This window comes from Silurus meridionalis, chromosome 2, assembly GCF_014805685.1.
Source record: "Silurus meridionalis isolate SWU-2019-XX chromosome 2, ASM1480568v1, whole genome shotgun sequence".
Classification (NCBI taxonomy): domain Eukaryota; kingdom Metazoa; phylum Chordata; class Actinopteri; order Siluriformes; family Siluridae; genus Silurus; species Silurus meridionalis.
The window spans coordinates 7,006,769-7,027,740 of NC_060885.1; the positions used below are offsets into that span (position 1 = coordinate 7,006,769).

Genomic DNA, 20,972 nt, shown 5'->3' on the forward strand with positions numbered 1-20,972 from the left:
GCAGCTAGAAAAGTACTTGGTGTGACATCTGGAAATAGAAAGGAAGACAAGGAGACGTGGTGGTGGAATGAGGAAGTGCAGGAGAGCATAAGGAGAAAGAGGTTGGCAAAACAGAAGTGGGATAGACAGAGTGATGAGAAAAGTAGGCAGGAGTACAAGGAGATGCGGCAGCAGGTTAAGAGGATGTGGCGAAAGCCAAGGAAAAGGCATATGAGGAGCTGTATGAGAGGTTGGACACTAAGGAAGGAGAAAAGGATTTGTACCGATTGGCCAGGCAGAGGGACCGAGCTGGAAAGGATGTACTGCAAGTTAGAGCAGTAAAGGATGGAGAGGGAAATGTGTTGACTAGTGAGGAGAGTGTGTTGAGAAGGTGGAGGGAGTATTTTGAGCAGCTGATGAATGAGGAAAATCAGAGAGAGAGAAGGTTGGATGATGTGGAGATGGTGAAGCAGGATGTAGATAAGATTAGTAAGGAGGAAGTGAGAGCAGCGATTAAGAGGATGAAGAGTGGAAAGTCGGTTGGACCAGATGACATACCGTGGAAGCGTGAGATGTTTAGGAGAGATGGCAGTGGGTTTTGACCAGATTGTTTAACAGGATTTTGGAAGGTGAGAAGATGCCTGAGGAATGGAGAAAGAGTGTGCTGGTACCGATCTTTAAGCATAAAGGAGATGTGCAGACCTGCAGTAACTACAGGGGTATTAAGTTGATCAGTCACACCATGAAGTTATGGGAAAGAGTAGTGGAAGCCAGGCTGAGAGAAGAGGTGACCATCTGTGAGCAACAGTATGGTTTCATGCCGAGGAAGAGCACCACAGATGCCATATTTGCTTTGAGAATGTTGATGGAGAAGTATAGAGAAGGACAGAAGGAATTGCATTGTGTATTTGTGGATTTAGAGAAGGCGTACGACAGGGTGCCAAGAGAGGAGTTGTGGTACTGTATGAGGAAGTCAGGTGTGTCGGAGAAGTATGTAAGGGTGGTGCAGGACATGTATGAGGACAGTGTGACGGCAGTGAAGTGTGCAGTAGGTACGACAGACTGGTTTAGAGTGAAGGTTGGACTGCATCAAGGATCGGCCCTGAGCCCTTTCCTGTTTGCAGTGGTGATGGACAGGTTGACGGACGAGGTCAGACAGGAGTCTCCTGGACTATGATGTTTATGGATGATATTGTGATTTGTTGTGAGAGTAGGGAGCAGGTTGAGAAGAGCCTGGAGAGGTGGAGATATGCACTGGAGAGAAGGGGAATGAAACTCAGTAGGAGTAAGACAGAGTACATGTGTGTGAATGAGAGGGAGGGCAGTGGAGTGGTGCGGTTGCAGGAGAAGAGCTTCAGAAGGTGGAGGAATTCAGGTACCTGGGTTCAACAGTGCAAAGTAATGGAGAGTGTGTTAGAGAAGTGAAGAAAAGAGTGCAGGCAGGGTGGAGTGGGTGGAGAAGAGTGACAGGAGTGATTTGTGATAGTAGGGTATCTGCAAAATTGAAAGGGAAAGTTTATAGGACTGTGGTGAGACCTGCGATGTTGTATGGTTTAGAGACAGTGGCATTGAGTAAAAGTCAGGAGGCAGAGCTGGAGGTAGCAGAGCTAAAGATGTTGAGGTTTTCGTTGGGAGTGACGAGGATGGATAAGATTAGAAATGAGTTTATTAGAGGGACAGCGCATGTAGGATGTTTTGGTGACAAGGTGAGGGAGGCGAGATTGAGATGGTTTGGACATGTGCAGAGGAGGGACATAAATTATATTGGTAGAAGAATGTTGAGGATGGAGCCACCAGGTAGGAGGAAAAGAGGAAGGCCAAAAAGGAGGTTCATGGATGTGGTGAGGGAAGACATGCAGGTAGTTGGTGTAAAAGAGGCAGATGTAGAGGACAGGGTGGTATGGAGACGGATGATCCGCTGTGGCGACCCCTAATGGGAGCAGCCGAAAGAAGAAGAAGAAGAAGAAGAAGTATAGTGTTTTTATTAAGAGACATTGTCACCGGGCAGCTGTGCATAAATGCAGCTTTAGATCCTAAAAGAGTTGCTTTTCAAGTTGTAAGTTTGTAGACACCTGACTATAAGATTCTTATGTGCTTTTTGAACATCACATTCCATTCACTGTTATAATAACCTCCACACTTCTGGAAAGATGTTCCACTAGATTTGGTGGACAACGGTGTTGATGAAGTCAGGTACTGCTGTAGGTGAGGTGAGGTGAGGAGGCCTGGGGTGCAGTCAGCACTCACATTCATCCCAAAGGTGTTGGGTGAGGTCAGGACTCTATAGCAGGAGATCTTCCAATCCAACCCATGGACAGAATATCTTCATGGAGCTGGCTTTGTGCAGAAGGGCATTGTTATGCTGGAACAGATTTGGATTTCCTAGTTTAAGGGAAAATTAAATGACGTCCTATACAATTGTTTGCCTCCAATTTGACAGTTTGTGGAAGTCAGTAGTCCCAACAATTTTTGTCCATATAGTGTATCTCTCCTGCTTGGGATCAAGATGCTTATTATGTATTTGGTCAACCTTTGGCTTTCTAGCAAAACGTTCATATTTTATCTCGTGTCAGCTGTAGCCAGTGCTTTAGTCATCGACAGTCCGAGAGTTCACTGGTAAACTCAACCTTAAGGTCCCCTACAAGTCAAGTCAAGTTTATTTCTATAGCACAATTCACAATGGACATTGTCTCAAAGCAGCTTTACAGAGCTTGAGAACTAAAGTGAATGGTGTGTATTTATCCATTTATTAACGAGCAGCCTGGGGGCGACTTTGGCTGGGAAAAACTTCCCTAGATGTCATGAGGAAGAAACCCCAAGAGGAACCAGAGTCAAAAAGGGAACCAATCTTTATTTGCTTGATATCAGGAGTGTGATTCTAAATCATCTATATGTTTTATCAAGGCTGCACTTCTTCGGTCATCAAAAGCCATCAGAGGTCTAAATGCAGAATCTTTTACTTTACTACTACTCTTCTTATGGTATCCAGAAATGGATATATTAAAAAAAACAGCAAATAGAGAGAGAGAGAGAGAGAGAGAGAGAGAGAGAAGAGGAAAAGTTTGCTGTCTTGGCATTTCTTTGATATCCATATGCTTATGTCTTAGGTTCTACCTGAGCTAAGCATATTTCTATCCTTTCATGCTGTTTTTAGTCTATTTCTTTTTTTGGTATCATTTTAAAGCCACGTGAAATGACCGATTTGAAAAAACCTGTAGGTTCATAGTAAATGATGCAGTCTTGCGGATAGAGGGTTGATTTATGGACCTGACGACTTCTATCACACGCTGCAGTTCCAGGTGAGCTCTCCAGAGGACCTTGTCACATTTCTATCGCATATCAGCAGTAGTGGAAAAGCTTCATATACTGTATTAGTGTGTGTGTGTGTGTGTGTGATGTGTCATGTCTGTAGCTTTCTAACACCTGCCCAGGTCTATTTCTTTGCTACACTGGTTGCTGGATAACAATGCTTTAGCTTTTCTTTTATATGAACAGGGTTCAATCTTCAAAGCGAAAAATCCAATGGAACAAAATGAAAGCTGATTCGACACCTGGGTCTCTGAGGCACTTTACATATTTTTTTGTGACACAGTATAGCTGCATAGTTTAGTACAGTTTAAAGAGTAGCTTTTTATTAATAAAATTGAATAAATAGAGTTTTTTATTTGCTTTTTAACTGTGTAATTGTCAGACCATAACACCCTCGAACACTTTTTAATGATTTATTTATTTATGTATTTATTTATTTATATTGTGTGTGATCATTTGGCTTGTTTTTACTTCTCTGCTTTTTGAACACACTGAAGCTAAAGACGAAGGTGATCATTTAAACAAAAAAAAAATTCGGCTGTTTTAAAAATGTGGCATTACAAGTATTTGTCTAATTACTCTTAGATGACTTTTAAAAGAGACGGTGAGTGTGACTGATTCATTTCGATGAACATGCTTTTAAAGGAATATCGAAATATTACGAGCCACGTGTTTCCTTAGAGAGCGAACAGTGACATCAAATATTTGTTTGTACATATTTCATTTAGATATTGAGCTTTATTCCTGCAGCAATTTATTTTCTTCTTTTTCTGGTCTGTAACTCAGGAACTCGAATTTCAAATGAGGTGCTTGCCGAAATGAGAGAAGCGAACATATGTGGCAAACATGGAGACTGGCTGAAGTGTTTTCTATTGTAGTCCAGATTTCAGGAATGTGCTGTAATGCTGCAGTGATCCGAATTCTGATTCAGTTTATACTGTATTCAAGGCATTTCGCAGACGCCTTTATCTAAAGACACATACAATTGTCACTTTTGTCACATATACAGTACATTACAGCAGAGTAAAATTTTTTCTTTAGATATCCCAGCTTGCTCAGAAGCTTGGATCGGCCATGATATGGCACCCATGGACCACAGAGGGTTAAGAGCCTTGCTCAAAGGCCCAGAAGTGGCAGCTTTAGGCTTCAACCCCCAACCTTCTAAACAGTAATCCAGCACCTTAACCACTGAGCTATCACTTGCTGAACAGCTGAAGGTTAGGGGCCTTACTCAAGGAGCTAGCTTGGTGGTGCTGTCGTTTAAACTCACCTCATTCCAATCAGAATTCCAGCATTTTAACCACTCAGCTATCACTCCCCATTCCCAATTCAGAAATCGCTCATATGTTAGTTGTAATCTGCATCTGAATGTGATTGTCATGTTTTTGTGCTTCAAAGCGAATGACACTCAAAGAGGTAAACATATCGGAGTGTTATTTAAGCACACTGAATGCACAAAAGCTTCCTGAAACAATGGTGTGAGGGAAAAAAAAAAGCTCTTCGACACCAACCACATTTCCACAAAGTAACTGTTTCCCGAATTATTCACGAGTCGTGCCAGGCTCATTTTTTCTGTCACTTCAACAAAGCTCTCTGATTAACTCTTGTCATAAAGGAGCCCAGGGCAAATTAGATTTGTGCTGCGGAAGCGTGCAGACGGGCAATCTGCCGCGGGCTTCGAGCGGAGGAGGAGCCGCAACTCAGTCGTGCTGCAAAGTTAATTTGAGGTCAATCACAACTGTCTGCTTTCTTTGTACAGGGGGAGAAAAAAAAAAAAAGCAAACCCCACTCCAAGCAGCTTGATTTGCCCATGAAAAACCTGGGGCAGGTCAGCGCTAATCATTTCAAAAACAAAAAGTACACATCCTTAATTAGTGGCCCTCTCTCTCTTTTTGAAAGAGTTGAAGGACGAGGGGCAAAAAAGTATTTCCTTTTCTGCTCCTCACAACTTTCATCACTAACTTTTAAAGACACATATCCGTTATCTTAACAAGCCATCTGCTGCTGCTGCCTGAGGCTTTCACATGAGATTTCAATCGTGGCAGGACTGCAGTCCCGAGAACCGGTGGCATCCTGCTGCCTGTGAGACTGTGACGAGTGTAAAATATGATATATGGCGATCTCCAGCCCTCCCCAGCCTTATACTGAGGAGGTGTTATAGAGGACGTTTGCTCAAAGTCAGGACCACCAGGACTGTAGTGTGGAAGCCTAGAAGCTGGCTGAAGGGATGTGTTCGAGTCGTTTTCTGTGTGTCCTGTTGAGGGATGGAGGCAGCATGATATCTGCTGCTTTCAATCTATCAGCCACTTTGCTCTCCCTATGGGACTAATGGAGATGGATAAAGCCACGTTGTACCTTTTTAAAAGCACCATCGCTGTCCTCCTCGCACTGGCAAGTCGGAAAAAATGCCACCCGTTTGTAGAAAGGATATTGTGCTGTACTATGACCCAAAAATACTTTGTTAAACTGTATTACTGAGATTTTATTATTCTTCACCGATGTATTTCTAGCGGTTAGAATTGCTGATTCACAATTCCAGCATCCTCAGTTCAATCCTGAGTTCACGTGGTCTCTTGGTGAGAGTTTTCTTTCTTCTGGGTACTCAGGGTTTCCTTGTTTAAAAAAAAAAAAAGTTCTAGGAGTGTGTGCATTGAAATGCCTCTAAGTGTGTTTGAATGCTTGTGTGTACGGCACCTTGCACTGGATCCCATCCCACTGAGGGTGAGTTCTTATCATGCCCAGGGTTCCAAGGATTTGTCAATCATTCCTGGGAAGTCAATATCTCATAACACAGAAAGGAGTGAACCTGATCAGATGATATTCAGCCAGATGTGAAGTGCATGAGTTTGCATTGATTAGTGATGTTTTTAGAAGAAAAAATGTGCAGTTACAGACTATAGTGCAGTTTTCTTTTTTGATTTTGTCTTCTAATCCTTTATCAGTGTCCATTTCTAACCTCTGTCTTTTCCGTAGCAGGAAACACTTTAACAAAACGCAAACTTAACCCTGTCAACAATTATGTTTTTTATTGCCCTTTAAAGACTAAAGTATTGGGACATCTGACTTTTGCAGCCAAATGCTGTTTTTTTTTAAAACTGGAACTTCAACATTGGAGACACACAATTGTAGAGGATGGCTGTGTATGCGATGTCTCTGAAGCTATAAAAGTCTGATCTTAACCCTGCTGAACACTGTTGGGATAAATGTGAACACTGACTGCACTCCAGGACTTCTCACCTCACCTACATCAGTACTTTACTAACACTCTAGTGGCTGAATGAGCACATAAGAATCTTGTGGTCAGGTTTCCAAAATCTTTTGTCCAAATAGGGTATGTGTTAAATAACAGCATGTTTAGAGCAAGTTTAGAGTGTGTACGGCTGTAAAAGTCCCTGGTGTTGAAGGTATTAATACAAGCTCTGCTGTTATATTATTTTAATTAACACCTTCTGACCCAGAAGAATTGGGGTGATATTCTAAAACAGTCATTGTACTGAGCTCACGCTGTATATTGAAGCATGAGACTTGACCTTAATAAGTTTTTAAGACCTAAATCTATCCGATTTCCTTTCAGGTTCAGAAATGAAATGCAGCATCAAGTGTGAGTTTTTATATTTGCATTTTATTTGCATCTAAGTGATTCAATCTTCAGCAAATTCTGTTCTTTGTCACACTGTATCCTAACGAGTTTCTACCCCTTCAACACCACTCCATCACATTCCCCATAAAAGGCCGGTATTTTCGACGGAGATCCAGTAGATTCGGCACGAGCAGTACACAGCTTAATTAGCTCCTATAAAAGGTGCAGACCATTTAAAGCCAATCAATCAGAGTAATTGGACTGTGTTTGCTTCCGTGGCTGCAGTTCATTTTTCCTCATTTCCAGCACCTCACCTCTGAGACACGGATTCCCCCTTCATTGCAGAGGATTAGATAACTTATTAGTCTCTAATATGAGGAACACAGCAATCTCGAAGCTGTCAAAGTGAACGCTTTCGGACGTGAACGTGGTCAGAGGTGGTACGAACCCCCAAGGCGCACACACAATTTAAGTATTTCTTTTGTGTTCGGCAGGACGGCAGATGATTCGGCAGCTGTGGGGACTGTGGTGGTGTCTCGCCTGAAGATGGGAGAGATTGAGGATGGCGGCGTGGACCACATTGCCACTGACACGCACCAGAAGGTAACACACACACACACATACAGAGGCTATTATGCAAAACACAGTGGGTTGAGCTGGAGCTAATATGAACCAGATTAGTCTGTGTGTCAGCAGCTCAAGAGCCACTAAGATTAATCAAGCTCTTTACAAACGTGTGTGTGCGTGCATGAGAGCGTGTGCATGCATACGAATGTGCTGTGTATATCGGTGTTAATCTGCTGCGAAGAGGAAAGCTGCACATGTTTGGAAGACCCGAGTGAAACTGGAAAAGCGTTATCCTCTTTGCAGGGCTGTGTTCAACCTCGCTATGGGTTTGCTGCATACCAAAAACAAAGTTGTACGTATTTAATATTTATCTATGAGAATTCGCTTTGTGTGAATTATGCTGTGCCTTGAAATACGAAGCTGCGTGAGTGCAGGAGCTGGGTGTGAGCGGAATAGTTTCCTGAAAATCCCAGCTAGGATTGGACACATGACTGGCAAATGTTCTGAATTATGAGAGCTTAACTTGTTCTGAAATGTAAATGTGTGCTGTGCAGCGTAGAAGTGTGTGTGTGTGTGAGTGTGTGTGCTTGCATACTTCTGTGCCTGTTTCTGTTCAGCAGTAAGAAATTATTGCCAAATGTTTTATCCTTCTGTGTATGTGAATGGACTCTAGAACCCCTATAACATTCATGCATATTCATGCAATTATCCAATCAACCTATCATATGGCAGCCAGGGCAGTGTGTATGTCATGTAGATGCAGGTCAATATTCACATTAAACCTCTAGAATAAGGAAAAATGTCATCTCATATGACTTTTACATTGCCATGGATGATGATGCCAGATGGTCTTGTTTGAGTATTTAGGAAACTGCTGATCATGATGCTTTTCATAGTTTACAGCATATATCAGGTAAAACATAATTACATTATAACATTATGAGCGGTGAAGTGAATAACACTGATTATCTCTTCATCATGGCATCTGTTTGTGTGTGGTATGTATCAGAACATTTTGTCCTCAAAGTTGACGTGTTAGAAGCAGGAAAAATGGGCAAGCATAAGGATTTGATTTGAGTTTGACGAGGGCCAAATTGTGACGTCTAGACGTCTGGGTCAGAGCATCTCCAAAACTGCAGCTCTTGTAAGTTCTGGTCTGCAGTGGTCAGTATCTATCAAAAGTTCTCCAAGGAAGGAACAAGGGTGAACTGGCGACAGGGTCATGAGCGACCAATGCTCATCGATGCACATGAAGAGTGAAGAAGTTATTGGTCAGGACTGTTTTGGCCTCAAAATAGGGGATCCAACACAAGATTAGGCAGGTGGTCATAATGTTATGCCTGGTCAGTGTAAATATGTGGACAGAAACACTTGGATGATGTAAAAGATTAGAGGAGGAGAATGAGCAAACTGGTTCGAGCAGAAAAGCATAGCAGAAAGCACACCACTTTGACATCCAGTATACACAGGCTCACCAAAACTGCCCAAACATTTATCTCTTTTTTTTTGTTCACAAATAGTTAGTTGGTGATTTTGGCATCAGCAGCACAAATCTATATAGTTTTCCTGCATTGTGACACTAGTTCCCGATGGTGGTGGAGGTGTAATGAGGTGGGGAAAGTTTTCTGGGCCGTTTAATACAGTTTAACGCCACACAGCCCTACTGAGCGCTGTTGCTGACCACGTGAATCTCGTTACGGCCTCAATCTATCCAGCATGATAACGTGGCATGTCACAAAGACGGCCCCCGACTGGTTCCACGAACATAATGAGTTCAGTGTGCTTCTATGGCCTTCCCAGTTGCCAGATCTAAATCCGATAGATTACCTTCGGTAGGCATTTGCAGGGAGATTCACAGCAGCTGACAATTCTGCAGCAAATAAACGACGCAGTTACATTAACGTGGATCAGAATTAAATAGAATGTTTCCAGCACTGGGGCTGTTCTGAGATTAAAAAAGGGGTGAAATACAACACTCGGGTGGTGTTTTTAATAAAGTAAGTGCTGCGTGTTTAAAAAAAAAAGAGTAGAAGGACAAAAATGCTTCAGCTGTGCAAGCAAAGTGTGAACCCAGTTTATATTCTAAAGTATTCCATTACTATATTTATATTTTTAATAGACTGAGGAGTATTAGAATAGTATTGGTGGTAGAATACCTGATTTTGAAGAAAAAAAAGGCAGAGAAAGAGATGTGTATATATACGGGGATGGAGAGACATGCGCACACACACAATACGTCTCTGTGGGTCTGTCAAATAAACAGTCTATTCGGTGTTTCCCTTGCTCGGGCACACCTCATTTATCTCATGCTGGATTTGATTTTCAGGTCTGCTCCAGAAAATGTGCACATTGTATTTGTGCATTGACCTTAGTGTGAGAAGATGTGTGTGTGTGTGTTTGTGTTTGTGTGAGAGCTTTGAGTTGTGCTGTAGAGCGACATCTGATTGATAGAAGCACTGCTTCATTATCTACAGCACAGCGTGCGCCATTAAAAACACATTACGCCTCGAGTTTGTTCATTTAAATGCATTTCTGTTGCACTTTTAACAAAGCTCACAAAGCAGGGTTTTTTTTTTTGTTTAGTTTTTTTTTTTTTTTTTACAGAAATCTGGATTTAGATTCAGAATTAAAATTACTATTATATGAAATGTAAAATTGCAAAGCTTTTGCAGTGCGGTTGTAGAGATTTTTTTTTTTTTTTTAAGAGGGTCATGCTTCCTCTCTGTTTCAGGACCATGGACTCACTCACTCTCTCTGGAACAAACACACATACACACTGCTGTGAAGCTGAGGGCGACAGTTCCTCTCACCCGCTTGGTGACTTATTAAGGATCGGTGGTTGTAGGGTTTAGTTTTTGAACCGATTAGCCAGCGAGAGGTGGCGGCGTGCTTTCTGTGGCCAATCCGAGATCAATGCGTGATATGATGAGAAGGAAAAAGTCATCAGTCAAAAACCAAAAACGCAGAGACGGAGCTGTTATGCAAAGTGACTGCAATTGAAGAGCTGGAGCTCGAGTAGCCCACGGGCAAAACACAACTAAAGATTGATCTGAATCCGCAGCTTTTTGTGTGTGTGTGTGTGTGTGTGTGTGTGTGTGAGTGTGTGTGCGATGGTGTGCGCGAGAAAGCGACATGGATGCCTGTCAACAGCCTATTCTCTGATATAACATCTATAAAGGATGCACACGTAAAATGAAGGAATCTGTAGCATTCCTGAAAACAGAAAATGAACTATTTCATATCATATAAACAAGACCAATTATTTTCTGCTGAAAATGAACGTGTAATTTGTATTGATTGATTGGTTTTTGTAGTGCAAATACGCAGGCATGACTCAGAGCCCGGGACAGTGTGACATGTCGTGTTTGGAAGAGAAGCTGAAGAGACCGTGTAAACTTAATTGAATGCGTGTACATGTCAGCCACTCGTCTGACACCCATGGAAGTTTGGAGATCACTTGAGTGGAATTCATTGTAAAGATCTCAGCTCAGTGTTAGAGAAGTAATGTTTGTTTGTATGTTTTTCCACACAGTGCACTCTGGTGTGTGAGCCTCACGGGACCACAAATGACAAAGATAACGGGCAATTGATGAATGCAGGTAAATCACTCATTCCCTCTCTAAATGTTCTACTCATTCTCTCTCTCTCCAAAAGCAGCGTCATATGTAGCTAATGAAATATTTAAGGCTAAATTAAGACTGAATGATAAGAACTTAAAGCCCGGGACACACCAAGCTGATGGTCAGTCGTCTGGGAATTCCGTCTGGTTTTGACTGTCGGTTGGCTTTAGTTTTGTTATACACCTTTAGCTGTAGTTTCTCAGGCTGATTCTGCATGTCAAATCAGCGGCAGAGCTTGTTGGCATGAAAGAGAATCCGATTTTATGATTAGCTTAGCGAATGAGCACATGAGAAAAAAACAGTTTCATTCTTGCTCTTATCTTTGCAACTCAGCAGGTATGATTGAAAAAAACTACACAAATCTGTTACTAATGATCGCAGTAGGTGGAAACGCTCCTTGATTTAGATATTTACACTTCTAGCTCTTCCGGTTTCTCTGTTTGGATGCCAAATACAGACTACTGCCACCTGCTGGTATGAGAGTTATGTTGTCTCACTCAAGCACAGAACATACACACACGGTTTAGTGTGCCAGATGTGCCTGCATAATAATCAGCCTAATTTGCAGCACAATCAATATTTTAAATATATAAATGTAGTTATGTACAGCCATGACCAGAAGTTTTGAGAATGACACAAATATACATTTTCACAAAGTCTGCTGCCATGTGTATGATTGCAATTTGCATATAGAATGTAATGAAAAGATAAAATGATCAGATCAATTGCAATGAACAATGTCTTTTCCAGCATATTTGAGCACCTTGTTAACAGGAAAAAGTGCTAACTAAGTGGCTCAGGGAACAAAACATCACAATTTTTGGTTCATGGCCAAGAAACTCCTCAGACCTTAATCCCATTGAGAACTTGTGGTCAATCCTCAAGAGGTGGGTATACAAACAAAAAAGCCACAAATTCTGACAAACTCCAAGCAGTGATTATGCAAGAATGGGCTGCCAACAGTCAGGACGTGGCCCAGAAGTTGCTCGTCAGCATGCCAGGGAAATGCCATGCAAAATTACAGAGGTCTTGACAAAAAAGGGTCTACACTTCAAATACTGACTCTGTGCAAAAACCCTGTGTTTTTTTGTGGTTGTTTTAATTTAAATTTAAGGGTTGGTTTTTTTTGTATAAAAAAAATGAAATGAATTCATTTTTTAAGCTTTATTTTGAATTGCCACATTGCCCACCTCTATTAGCCCAGCTTCTCTCTCAGCTCTGCTAGCATCACACATACGTAAGTGTGATGATGGACTGTATTCAAGTTTTGCCAAAAAGTGCTAATTATTTTTACTGCACATACGGAGGAAGCATTATTTGCTAATGTCTGACAGCTTGCACTGTGCCCTATGTAACCCAAATGTATCAGTTGCTGGCTTACACTACATATTTTTTGAATCTGTACCGATTTAGCGCTAGCACCCCTGTGTAGCGTTTACTAGACTGTTCATTTTATTGAATGAAGTCGCCGTACATAAACACCTAACAAAGCTTGATTGTGTAGGGCGAAGACGAGACAACAAAATAGACTGAAACTCGAACACGCGCTGGTTTTTATTTCTTTCCAGTTTATGTAAGCGCAAATTGTAAATTAAATCAGAGCCCATATTTTGCAAATCTGCCTGTTTATTTAGTGTCTAGTAGTCATGCACCACTGGGTCTATTTTGTTTTAATCAAGCCTGGTGGGGCCATTCATGTGGAACATCCAGATATTAAATTTAGACTTTGTTCTGCGTCTGTTAGAGATATTTTCTGAACTCGTCTCAGCGCTTTGCCGCCTACGGACTATCGACTAAACATCACGCAGTAAAGATCTCTACTGTCAGCATTCATTAACTCAAAATCAAGGAGCAACCACAGCTGGGCACATCTTCATGGATAAAAAGCAAATGAAGTGCGAGTTTTAAAGAGTAAAAGTAAAAAAAAAAAATAATAAATTTTAACCAAAAAAAACCCAAAAAACCACACACACAGCTGCATCATGGATATAAAGAAAATATGGAGAGCAATATGTGTGTAAGAAGGAAGAGGGAGTAATACCTGCAGAGTGTGAGCTGTGCTAGTGTGTTAACTCCTGTTTCTAAGTGTATAAAGCGAGAGCATGCACATTTACTGCTACATCCATCGTTGTCAGTGTGTCATTGTGGCGTCGTCAGGGCTAGGGCAATTAGCCACCATCAGGAGGGTGAGTGTTTCAGGCGCCCAGCTGCTCCTGTCAAAACACTGAGCTCCCTGCTGCCTGCCTGAAAGCGACTAACACAATTTAGCCAACACATCCGACAAACACACACGTGCATTATTCGTTACCTCTCCCTGCCACACACACACACAGACAGGAGCTGCTGAAGGATTGCCAAAGCGAGTCATTTCTGCTGGTGGTCTGCTCACGCTCTCATCTGATTGGTTGTGGGATTAGCACAACTGAGAGGATTGTGGGGTCAGTGGTAATCCTCCTCACTGAGAAATGTAGGTAATGCATGAGAGACCCTAACGGTGGTCATCGCTCTGTCCATTTATCTGCCTGTTTTTCTCAGGCTTTCAGCACCACTGCATATCATGCTTCAAGGGAATCATCTAGTGTTTTCAACTAATGGCTATGGAATGTCTGGCTGTGTAAACTACGGCTTGTGTAGTTCGTGCGCAATGACGACCATCAAGGAATTTATATGCGATGTGATTATTCAAATTCAGCACCACATTTCCAGTTCTGCAGTATAGTAATAATGTCAAATCTGTACTTTTCTTAATGTTTTTTAGTTTTATAGAATCACATTGCAAACATTTACATCCGAAACCTGCATCCCAAAAAGGGTATTATCTCAATTTAAGTTTAACTTCATCCTTAACAAGGTTCACTAGTTGCATTCGATGTGACGTCCGAGTCCGCAGGTAATAAGAAAACGCATTTTTTTCTGAAAAACTGGAAGGTGCAAAAATTTTCCTGTGGTGAAAAAACTGACACTTTTACCTCTTGACAAGTAAATATACAATATAGACAAATGTTTTTTTCTCAGCTATTTGTGCTTCATTACTAAACTGTGTTAAACACACAACTGTATAGCATGTCTTTGGACAAAGCCAGCTCTATAAAGATATGGTTTACATGGAATAGAGTGAAAGATCTCAAGTGGCCTGCTATAAAACTCTGATCTCAATCATAGTGAGCACCTTTGGAAATAAATTGGAACCCTGATTTTACACCCAGGCCTCCTCACCTCAAATACATGGATGAGAACAAATGTCCACAAGCACACTCCAAAATCTATTGGAACATCTTCCCAGAAGAGTGGAGGTTATTATAACAGCAAATTGGGAATAAATGTGGAATGGGAAATTATAATGGGGGAATTAAAAACATTTATAAAGCCTATGGTCAGGTGTCCCTTAAGCTTTTACCCATATTGAGTAGACTACTGTGTATGGACAAAAAGTATTGGGACACTTGGCCCTTCCATTAATAGGGACTGCAATATTACATTCTAAATACATAGATATTAAAATGGCATTAGTGTCCCCTTTGCAGCCATCAAGCTTCCACTCTTCTGGGACTAAATTTTTTTGTGTTCCTTGCACAGCCCCTGAAAAAAACAGCCCCATACTGCTATGCCGCCTTCCACCGAATTTTACAGCTAACACAACACAGTCAGGCAGGTAGCATTCTCCTGTCATCTGCCAAACCCTGACTCATCCATCAGGCTGCCAAACAGAGAAGTGTGTCATCCATCCACAGAAGAGTGGAACACTTCATAGTCTAGTGACGGCATGCTTTATGCCACTCCATCCAAAACTTGGCATTGTACTTGGTGATGTTCAGCTTGTTTGCAGCTGCTCGGCCATGGAAACTCGTTCCATGAAGCTCCTGCTGCACAGTGTTTGTGCCGATATTAACAGCGGTGGAAGTCTGGAGCTGAGTTTTGATATGAAATCAGCAGCGCGTCGGCTTCTTTTATGCACAACTCAGCACTGTGACCTTGTTCTAACACTTTACTTGTCGAGTTTCTGCTGTTCCTAAACCCTTCCACTTTCCAATAATACCACTTACAAAGGTGGCGTCCTATCACACCACCATGCCTGAATTCACTGAGCTTTTTAGAAGCCGTTTTTTTTTCCCAAAAATGTGTAAATGCAAGCTGCATGGCTAGGTGCTTCATTTCATACACCTGTGGCAATAGATTTGACTGAAACCCCTGGATTCAATAATTAAGCAGTGTGTCTTAATACTTTTGTCCATACAATGAATATTGTATCTAACCAAATTTTGGTAGAATTTTCTTTTAGATTACAGTAAACCAAATTTGCCAGATCGTTTTGCTTGTTTCCATCCTTCATTTCTAGATAGAAGCAAAATCTTTGTTCTATAATCAAATATTTTTTGATTTGCATTATTAATTTTTTTAATTTTATCAAATTTTTTTTTTTGAAAGTACCAAGAAAACTCAATAAAGTCAATTTCATAATACAACACCCTGTGAACTAGTTGCTACGATAAAAACAATTGCTGTGTGCAAACAGGGTGTCAAGATGGTGTGAGCCAGATTTGGTGCAGAAATGAAAATCGCCACCTCCTGTCCAGTCAGAACTGAGAAACTCAAAGATTTCAGTGAAATATGACTGGATATATCCATTAAAATATCCAAAAACTTTAAATTAAATGTGCAGAAGACTGGGGTTGGAGGAATACATAAATATACAAAGCGCAATATGCAACATGTATCCCAAAATGTATTAAGATTTAAGAACAAATTTGAATAGTGATGCTGCATGTTTTTTTGTGTAAATAGCTAAAATAGCTTAGCTAATTTAATCACATATTTATTCTGTGAATTATATTCACCAAATTTTGTCTCAAAACTGATAAATCATGGCAAAGCTGGACTAAATCTGTGTTATTGAGCAGGCTAATTTGGAGCATGTGCTAAAAACATGCAATAACAATTAAAAATGTTCTTGCAGCACATTGAGCGTCATGTTTGCACAGAAACCCGCGCGTCTTTTGTTCATTGTTTGAATCCTTAGCAAGTTTTAACATGTTCGCGTTAAGCAAATGAACCGGGTTGCGCGTTCGCAGCACACAGTGTTCAGAATATCAGATAAACGATATTAAAAAAAAGTTCCATAAAAAGGTCTAAACCTGCTCTGTTTGTGTGTTGCAGTGTTTAAGAACCCGGTGTGTAAAGTGTACAGGTTTCAGACCACGGACAACAAGTGGATGCTGGTGAGGGAGCAGATGGCTGAGTGCACTTTGTCCTTCAGCATCCCCATCCAACTCCTCAGGCTCTATATTCAGGAGGACAAACACGGGTACGTACGTCATCATTGAGCAAGCACAACCGTGCCATGCTAGAGAATGCACTCACATATACATGCAGGTATAATCCAGCTCTGACAGGAGAGGGACATGCATAGACAGACAGAGCAAACAAAACCAGGTAGGCAGAAGTGAAGAAAACGCGGCACGAATGCAGAAGACCTGGATAGGAAAGAGAGAAAAGGCTGAAGACAAGAGAGAAAGTAAATGAGGCATTGACAGAGTGATGTGGCCTGTGCTTCCTGCAGGGAGGCTGCTTCAAGGATGGAAATGGATGTTTAAGAGCTATACTTAGCCCACACTAAATTATTCAAGCCTGTTTAACACTTCAAAGAGCACGTCTGTCCGCCAGACACCCAGAGCATCCAACAACCTTTCCTTTCTCTTCATTTTCTCTCTCTCTCACTCTTTCTCTCTCTCCCTCTCTTTCTTCCCTGCCTTCCTTACATATTGTTTGAGAAGAGCATGACTTTAAAAGTGCACTCTGCTCCATGCTATCGTAAAGTGAAAATCAGAGCAGAGTCGGATAAAAACCGGGGGGAAAAAGTGGTCAGATTTCATCATTCAGGAGTCAGGTGACTACAGCAGGGGCATGAAACCAGCAGATAGAGAAAAAAATAATAATTTAATCCAATGCACAATTCATCCAAACAATAAGATGTCGTGTTTTTGACTGTGTCCTCCCTAAGTCCTTTCTGTAAAACTACCTTGTGATATATGCCTTCCAATGAAAAAGGCCAGATATGACCAATAATTTATTGGTCTTGTGCTGGAGCTTCTTTTCAGACCCAAAAATAAAAAATGAAAAAAACAGAAGCTTAAAAGTACATATTTTGATGCTTGCTATTTTATGTTTTTGCCCAATACCAGTCTTTGAGATGATATATGGGTTACATTTTTTATTTTTACTTTCAACTTGCACTTTTATATCATAATCCAGATATATAATTTATCCTGAGCAGCCATATTTTTGTGTCCAATCAATACAGCATCTTTTGACCACCCAGCAGCAACTTAATAAATATTCTGACTTGTCCAAACAAAAAAAAAGAAATGAGTGGCTATGTCTGGGTGCCAAAGGAGAAACGTTTTTTTCTCCCCTGTCAATCAAGGTGCTCCTGGCCAATCATGGGAATCTGTAGGCTCGGATTTCTGGAAGAGGGCAGACAGTACTCTCCTTTGAATGTGTTCCAATGCCTCGTGATGCAGTATGAGCAGCAGTTTGTAAAGATGCACTTGATTGGTTTAAAGTCTAGGATACATTTTTTCTTCATTGTACAATAGGAGAGTGGAAGAATGGGTGGGATTTGGCTGTAGACCAATGAGGAAATGGGGAACAACAAAACTGACAGGACTGTTCTTAAACAAAACATTGAGTGCTACATTGTAGATATGGTGGTGTAACTGTGTGTACATCATGAGGACAATATATATGATGATATGTTTTGCCTTCTGTCTGAGCAACAATCTCCAATTAAATAACAGCAACCTGTTTCTATTTTTTTATTTATTTATTGTACTGAATTCTTAAATATTCTGAGTAGGGACAGGACTCACAAACACTAAAGCTAAAGTAGGGATGACGAAAGAATAAATTCTACTGTCAAAAACTGTAACATAAAAAAGTGCTCCTGGTTAAGCAGAGCCTCTGCTCGTGGCTGGATATTTATTATGTGTCTGAAGGTTCTTCTGTGCCCCTCTCTCTCTCTCTCTCTCTCTCTCTCTTTCTCTCTCTTTCTCTCTCTCTCTCTTCTCTCTCTTTCAAGACTAATCGGTATTGACTGATGAGCATGCACTTTGCTATCTTTGCATGCTGGATCATTAGAATGCACACATTTTTTGACCACATCTCCCATGTCTGACCCTTTGCTAGGCAACAGCTCCCATGTGCTTATTCTTCTTCTCTCTCTCTGACCGGTCTTTTGTGTCCTGAATCCCCAGTTAGGGGTTTATTCTCAGATTTCACCCTTTAATGCATCTTCTATCACTTTTGTCCAATTCTGCTGAATATCTGTGACGTTTTCATTGATTGCACAATGTTCACTCAGATTGAATTCTTCGAAAGGCAGCGACTGTCGTCGGCTCAAGCCAGTCTGTATCTAAGACAGTGTGAAGCAGTTTCTACGATGTGAGAATTGTATTCTTTAGAGCCAAACAGATTTAACAGACAGTAGGGGTGGAAGAAAAATTATAAAATAAGAAATTATACTTTTCATATCAAGAAAGTTATTTTAAAGGTGAGAGTCTTTATTCCTAAATTTACATATGTTACAGTAAGGTAGGATTAACATCTAAACAATTCCTCCAAGTTTAATAGTATTGTGCTTTGAGAAGATACTAAGTACTAACATGGTTGCTGAAATGTGAGGGGGGTGTGTGTGTGTGTGTGTGTGTGTGTGTGTGTGTGTGTGTGTGTGTGTATGTATGTATGTATGTATACCAATGATCAATGTATATATATATATATATATATATATATATATATATATATATATATATATATATATATATACAGTACAGACCAAAAGTTTGGACACACCTTCTCATTCAAAGAGTTTTGTTTATTTTCATGACTATGAAAATTGTAGATTCACACTGAAGGCATCAAAACTATGAATTAACACATGTGGAATTATATATGGAATTATATACATAACAAAAAGTGTGAAACAACTGAAAATGTCATATTCTAGGTTCTTCAAAGTAGCCACCTTTTGCTTTGATTACTGCTTTGCACACTCTTGGCATTCTCTTGATGAGCTTCAAGAGGTAGTCACCTGAAATGGTCTTCCAACAGTCTTGAAGGAGTTCCCCGAGAGATGCTTGGCACTTGTTGGCCCTTTTGCCTTCACTCTGCGGTCCAGCTCACCCCTAAACCATCTCGATTGGGTTCAGGTCCGGTGACTGTGGAGGCCAGGTCATCTGGCGCAGCACCCCATCACTCTCCTTCTTGGTCAAATAGCCCTTGATGCGTTCAGTGTGACTCTACAATTTTCATAGTCATGAAAATAAAGAAAACTCTTTGAATGAGAAGGTGTGTCCGAACTTTTGGTCTGTACTATATATATATATATAATCACTTTGTTTGCATTTTATTATCACTATTATAATTAATCTTGAAAACATACACAACAATGCCAGGGGTAAAAAGGAACTACAGTTAGCGCAGTGTCACTGTGGCTACTCGCTCCGTACCGGAAATAAGATTTGTTTTGCGCATGCATTAAAATGCTAAAGAACTCATATGCTAGCATTAGCTGCTAAACAGGAAGTTGCTAGCGGCTAACGCAAGCACAATGGCTTCTTTAGCGTTTTATGTCCAGCTTCAAGGAGAAAATCCTGCCATTTCCACATTTCAAGGGAGTGAAGGATGGAAGGAATCAAGACATTTGTTAAAATATACTAAAATAACTGTTTAGATTATATTTTTATAAAATGCTATATTAAGTGTAAAAAACACATTTACATGCACATCTGTATTACCCAAATGGGATCTAATAAATATAAACTATTTGATTACATTTTTCCGTTGATTTAGTTTTATTTAACTCATGTAATTTGTGCTAATTTAATTGATTACTCAGTTTAATCAATAGAATAAAAAGGTGTTGTTTGTTTGCTTGTTTTAGGTTATTCTATTTTATTTTATAAAATCATCAAGCAGGCATTTTATTGTTTTAAAAATGTAAACTAATATATATATATATATATATATATATATATATATATATATATATATATATATATATATATATATATATATATATAATAAAATGTCCAGGAGACTGTTTTAATGTAGACTTTGGCTGATATAAGAATAAAATAGATTTTAAAGAAGAGAAGTTCTGGATACATGTATAAGATATAATGTTTCTCTTACGATAGAGATGTGTTCTGATGACTTAATCGGAAATATAAAATATCGAAACATGGCCTGGCCGAATCAGGAGTCCTAAAGAACGGTGATCAGTATGGAGTAGTATACTGTCATTTGTTAGTTTAACAGATTACAGTACATAATTTAGCAAAACGGAGCCGTTTACACTACTGTAATGTATATGTATGTGGCAGTGGGGGCGTGGATGTTTTCTGGTTCAAAAGCTCAAATTTGTCTTTGAAACAACACAAACAGCAAAACAAAAAAAAGCGTACTCCAACACCGTGGCAACTGGACTCTGTCGACTGCTGGCAGGAGTAAGGCATCTCACAAGGCGGAGGATGCGTACATCCTGGTCACCTCCCAACATTTAGCACTGCATATACGCTGCTGCATTTGCTTGATTTAAATTCGAATCCATGTTACAATACTGTCATATCGCTATCGTCATCATAATTGGAACCATTGGAACTCGGGGACTACCTGTATTTCTCAATTAAATAAGAACATCCTAATATATTATTTGAATATAGACCTGAATTATGAGTAATCATGTAAACCAGTGCTAAATGATATTAAATATAGATTTTTACCCTGGTAGAGGTCTTAATGCTTGGATGTGTCATACTATTCAATAGTATGAATTACTCAGTATGTACAAAAAACCCCACTAGAACCTTCAGTAGATCTTGTGACCTACACTGCACTTTACACTAGTAAATGAATCCCTC

The 20,972-nt window shown here is 40.3% G+C and overlaps 1 protein-coding gene across 10 annotated transcripts in view; it reads left to right on the forward strand.

Moving 5' to 3' along the window:
- The window catches only part of inpp4b (inositol polyphosphate-4-phosphatase type II B), a 235,419-nt gene that overhangs the window by 138,030 nt on the left and 76,417 nt on the right, over positions 1 to 20,972 (forward strand). For 9 of the 10 annotated variants that reach the window (XM_046835884.1, XM_046835892.1, XM_046835901.1 and 6 more), the window contains 3 exons: positions 7,363 to 7,471; positions 10,968 to 11,034; positions 16,210 to 16,357. In XM_046835884.1, coding sequence (XP_046691840.1) covers positions 7,363 to 7,471; positions 10,968 to 11,034; positions 16,210 to 16,357 — 324 coding nt within the window. Of the gene's footprint in view, positions 1 to 7,362; positions 7,472 to 7,638; positions 7,788 to 10,967; positions 11,035 to 16,209; positions 16,358 to 20,972 lie in introns of those variants that run through there. The other variant, XM_046835940.1, reaches the window with a different exon arrangement.